At 56.0% G+C, this 3,847-nt stretch overlaps 1 protein-coding gene across 1 annotated transcript; it reads left to right on the top strand.

The window, feature by feature from the left end:
* The first annotated feature begins 356 nt into the window (after window positions 1-356).
* TMEM158 (transmembrane protein 158) lies at window positions 357-2,215 on the top strand. The gene has a single exon (XM_033212318.1). The coding sequence runs from the start codon at window positions 667-669 to the stop codon at window positions 1,561-1,563; it is 897 nt and encodes a 298-aa protein (XP_033068209.1). The 5' UTR covers window positions 357-666; the 3' UTR covers window positions 1,564-2,215.
* Window positions 2,216-3,847: the final 1,632 nt, after the last annotated feature.

Raw genomic sequence — 3,847 nt, 5'->3', positions numbered from 1 at the left:
GGCCCTTTCCCCTCCGTAACTCGACCTCAGTTTCCCCTCTGTAAAACAAAGGGGGTTCGGTAGCGCTAAGGCGAGACAGCCAAGCTCCCCCCAGGCCTGACAAAAGGATGGTCTCCGATCCCTCGAGCCTCCCTCTGAGAATGCTATTCACCCGAAGCGCGGGGGAGCCGGGGCGCGTCCGCAGGCTTCCCTGCCCGCCCGCACGCACCCCGGGCGATCAGTTCTCCGCCGTGCCCCCGCACCCAGCCCCGCCCCGGCGATTCCTCTCCCAGCCCCGGCGCGTGGAACCCCGCCCTCTCCCGAGTCCCCGAGCCCGGCCAGCGGAGGGCGGGGCGGGGCGGGGCGGGGCGCTCGGGAGGCGGAGCCGAGCCGGGGAATCCTGCTCTGGGCAAGCACCCGGCTCCGCAGAACAGCCCGGCAGTCCAAAGGCCCCAGCGCCGGGGGCGGCGGGGAACCCCAGACGCAACCGGGTCTGGAGGGATCCCCGCGCCGAGCCAGCCGCCGCCACCGCCTCCGCGCCGCCCCGCGGGCTTGGCAGGCGCCCGGCGCGCCCGCACTAGCGCCCGGCCGCCGGCTCCCGCGGTCCCACCGTGAGCTCGCCGGCCCGTCGCCCGCTCGCCATGCAACCGCCGCCCGCCTCGCGCGCGTAGGCGCCCGCCGCAGGCCATGCTGCCCCTGCTCGCCGCGCTGCTGGCCGCCGCCTGCCCGCTGCCGCCCGCCCGCGGCGGGGCCGCGGACGCGCCCGGCCTCCTCGGGATGCCCTCCAATGCTTCAGTCAACGCGTCCTCCGCGGAGGAGCCCATCACCCCGCGGCTGCTGGCCTCGGCGGCCCCCGGGCCCCCCGAGCGCCCGGGCCCGGAGGAGGCGGCGGCGGCGGCGCCGTGCAACATCAGCGTGCAGCGGCAGATGCTGAGCTCGCTGCTAGTGCGCTGGGGCCGCCCGCGGGGCTTCCAGTGCGACCTGCTGCTCTTCTCCACCAACGCGCACGGCCGCGCTTTCTTCGCCGCCGCCTTCCACCGCGTCGGGCCACCACTGCTCATCGAGCACCTGGGGCTGGCGGCTGGCGGCGCGCAGCAGGACCTGCGCCTCTGCGTGGGCTGCGGCTGGGTGCGCGGTCGCCGCCCCGGCCGCCTCCGGCCCGCCGCCGCCCCCAGCGCCGCCGCCACCGCCGGGGCGCCCACCGCGCTGCCAGCCTACCCCGCGGCCGAGCCGCCCGGGCCGCTGTGGCTGCAGGGCGAGCCGCTGCATTTCTGCTGCCTAGACTTCAGCCTGGAGGAGCTGCAGGGCGAACCGGGCTGGCGGCTGAACCGTAAGCCCATTGAGTCCACGCTGGTGGCCTGCTTCATGACCCTGGTCATCGTGGTGTGGAGCGTGGCCGCCCTCATCTGGCCGGTGCCCATCATCGCCGGCTTCCTGCCCAACGGTATGGAGCAGCGTCGGACCACCGCCAGCGCCACCGCAGCCACCCCCGCCGCAGTACCCGCCGGGACCACCGCGGCCGCCGCCGCCGCCGCCGCTGCCGCCGCCGCCGCGGCCGTCACCTCCGGGGTGGCGACCAAGTGACCCGCTCCGCTCCTCCCTGTGTCCGCGCGCGCGGGTGCCTTTCCCGCCGGAGACTCGGCCGGTGTGCTTCGTGCTGTAGTTATCGTTAGTTCCTCTTCCCGAGATGGGGCCGCCGAGAGGCCCCAGCGCCTTTGAAAAGCAAGGTTTGTGCTGCGCTTCCAGTTCCAAAAAGCAGATGTTTAAGCCCTTGGACTGAGGGTGGGATCGCAGCTCCGAAGACGGAGAGGAGGGAAATGGGGCCCTTTCCCCTCTATTGCATCCCCCTGCCCAACTCCCTCCCCGCACCCACGTGCCCTATATTAATGGCAGAAAATGACCAAATCCTGTGTATTTGTTTTATATATTTAATAACTGTTTTAAATGAAAGTTTTAGTAAAAAAAAAATACAAAACAAAAACATTAAATTGCTATTGCTGTAGTAAGAGAAGCTCTTTGTATCTGAACATAGTTGTATTTGAAATTTGTTGTTTTTTAATTTATTTAAAATTGGGGGGAGGGCATGGGAAGGATTTAACGCCAATATATTGTTACCGCTGAAAATGAACTTTATGAACCTTTTCCAAGTTGATCTATCCAGTGACGTGGCCTGGTGGGCGTTTCTTCTTGTACTTATGTGGTTTTTTGGCTTTTAATACAGACATTTTCCTCCAGAGATGTGTATGTAGCTTTTTCTTTATTTGATTTGGGAAAGGGAATCCAAGAATTGCAAGACGTTACCCTAAAACCTGAGCGAGGGAATCTCGGAAAAGTTAGAAAAGGGCTACTTCTGTCTCCTTTACCCGTCTGTGAGAGATAGATGGAAACTGTATTATTTGCCCTGATGACGATTGTCTTGCATCTCACCACACTGGCCCCCAGTTCCCATCCAACCCCCACCTGTCACGGTGGCAAACAGTTTTATATGATTCCACTTTTTGCTCACTGTTCCAAGCTCTGCAAAACACCCAGGCAAGCATCAAAATGGTAAAATCAATAGTTCCTCTGAGCTGGATGGCTTTCACGAAAATGACTCACTTTAAAAGGCATGTAGATTTCTTTTCAAATGCATGAACTTTAGCAGATGAGCACATTCCAAAAGCTGGTTTTAAAACCTGAGATATTGTTTTGGCGTTTAGATTTTTTAAAAAGATAAACTCTTGGGGGATAAAGTTAATGATCACAAGATTTTCTTCACTTTTGGTTTCCATGTTACAGTGTCTGCTAAGTAGTAGTTTCAAATTCTTCCGGGTTTTCAGAAGAGTAAGTAAAAAGTCCTTAAAGAGACTTAATGTTAAAAATTATTTTAAAAGCATTTTTAAGAGACTTTGAAAGCTGCTTTCCCTTGCTTCATCTCGTCTTCATTTTGCAAGCATATTTGAGATTGGTCTAGAGCTATAGTTCTCAAAGCTTGGTCCCTGGAGCAGCAACATCAGCATCACCTGGGAACTTGGACAAAACTTGGGCTCCACCCAGGACCTATAGAATCAGAAACGCTGGGATAAGGCCTAGCAATCTGTGTTCTCACATGCCCTCCAAGGCATTCTGATGCATCTCCAGTTTGAGAACTGCTGTGTTCTAGTGGAATGGAATCCTCAAATGTAGGTTGCTTCCTTTTATCTTGAGATGTCTATTATATCAAATAAATGGGATGCTTATTTTCCTAGCAATCCGGCTGAAAGAGAGTCTGGGTCACTGCCCTGCAGCTTCAGCTGCCCCTCTGGCTCTTTGAGGTCCTGAGATATCTGTAGCAGGTACCAGCCCCCAAGAGGGGAAAGGGTGGAGTATTGATCTTTGTAGGTTATAAGCGTCATTATTTTTTAACCCTGTGGTAACTAGCAGGAGAAAAGCCAATAATTTTGCTAAGCTTGATCAATTTTAATATAATCATAGCATTTAAAACTCTGGAGGCACATTATGTATTCTTTGTACCACATACACGTAATCACTCTCCCTGCTTTTTTCCAAGATGGATACTATGGCTTAGAGAGGTTGAGCATCTTGTCTACAATCACACAGCCTCACGAGACAAAGCGGAGACTAAATCCAGGATTTCTGCCTCCCTGAATGGTATTGTTCATCACTGGAAACTTCTTTTCCTAGGAGAATTAGGAGCTCACTGCTCAAGGTCCACCCTTTTGTTGACCTACCCTAGTCACTGTCAGATTTTGTGTAGCTACAAACCCCAAAGAACCTGACAGCATTAATTTTAAATGAGACATTCAGGCACTTAATGGAACTTTCTATATATGGGCCCTAATGAGTACCTTTTAGGGATGATTAAAATATCAACATCTATTGACTTTCA

Source organism: Trachypithecus francoisi, unplaced genomic scaffold, assembly GCF_009764315.1.
Source record: "Trachypithecus francoisi isolate TF-2019V2 unplaced genomic scaffold, Tfra_2.0 Lachesis_group0, whole genome shotgun sequence".
Classification (NCBI taxonomy): Eukaryota; Metazoa; Chordata; class Mammalia; order Primates; family Cercopithecidae; genus Trachypithecus; species Trachypithecus francoisi.
Note: the sequence above shows the minus strand (reverse complement) of the source record. Positions and strands in the feature narration are given on the sequence as shown.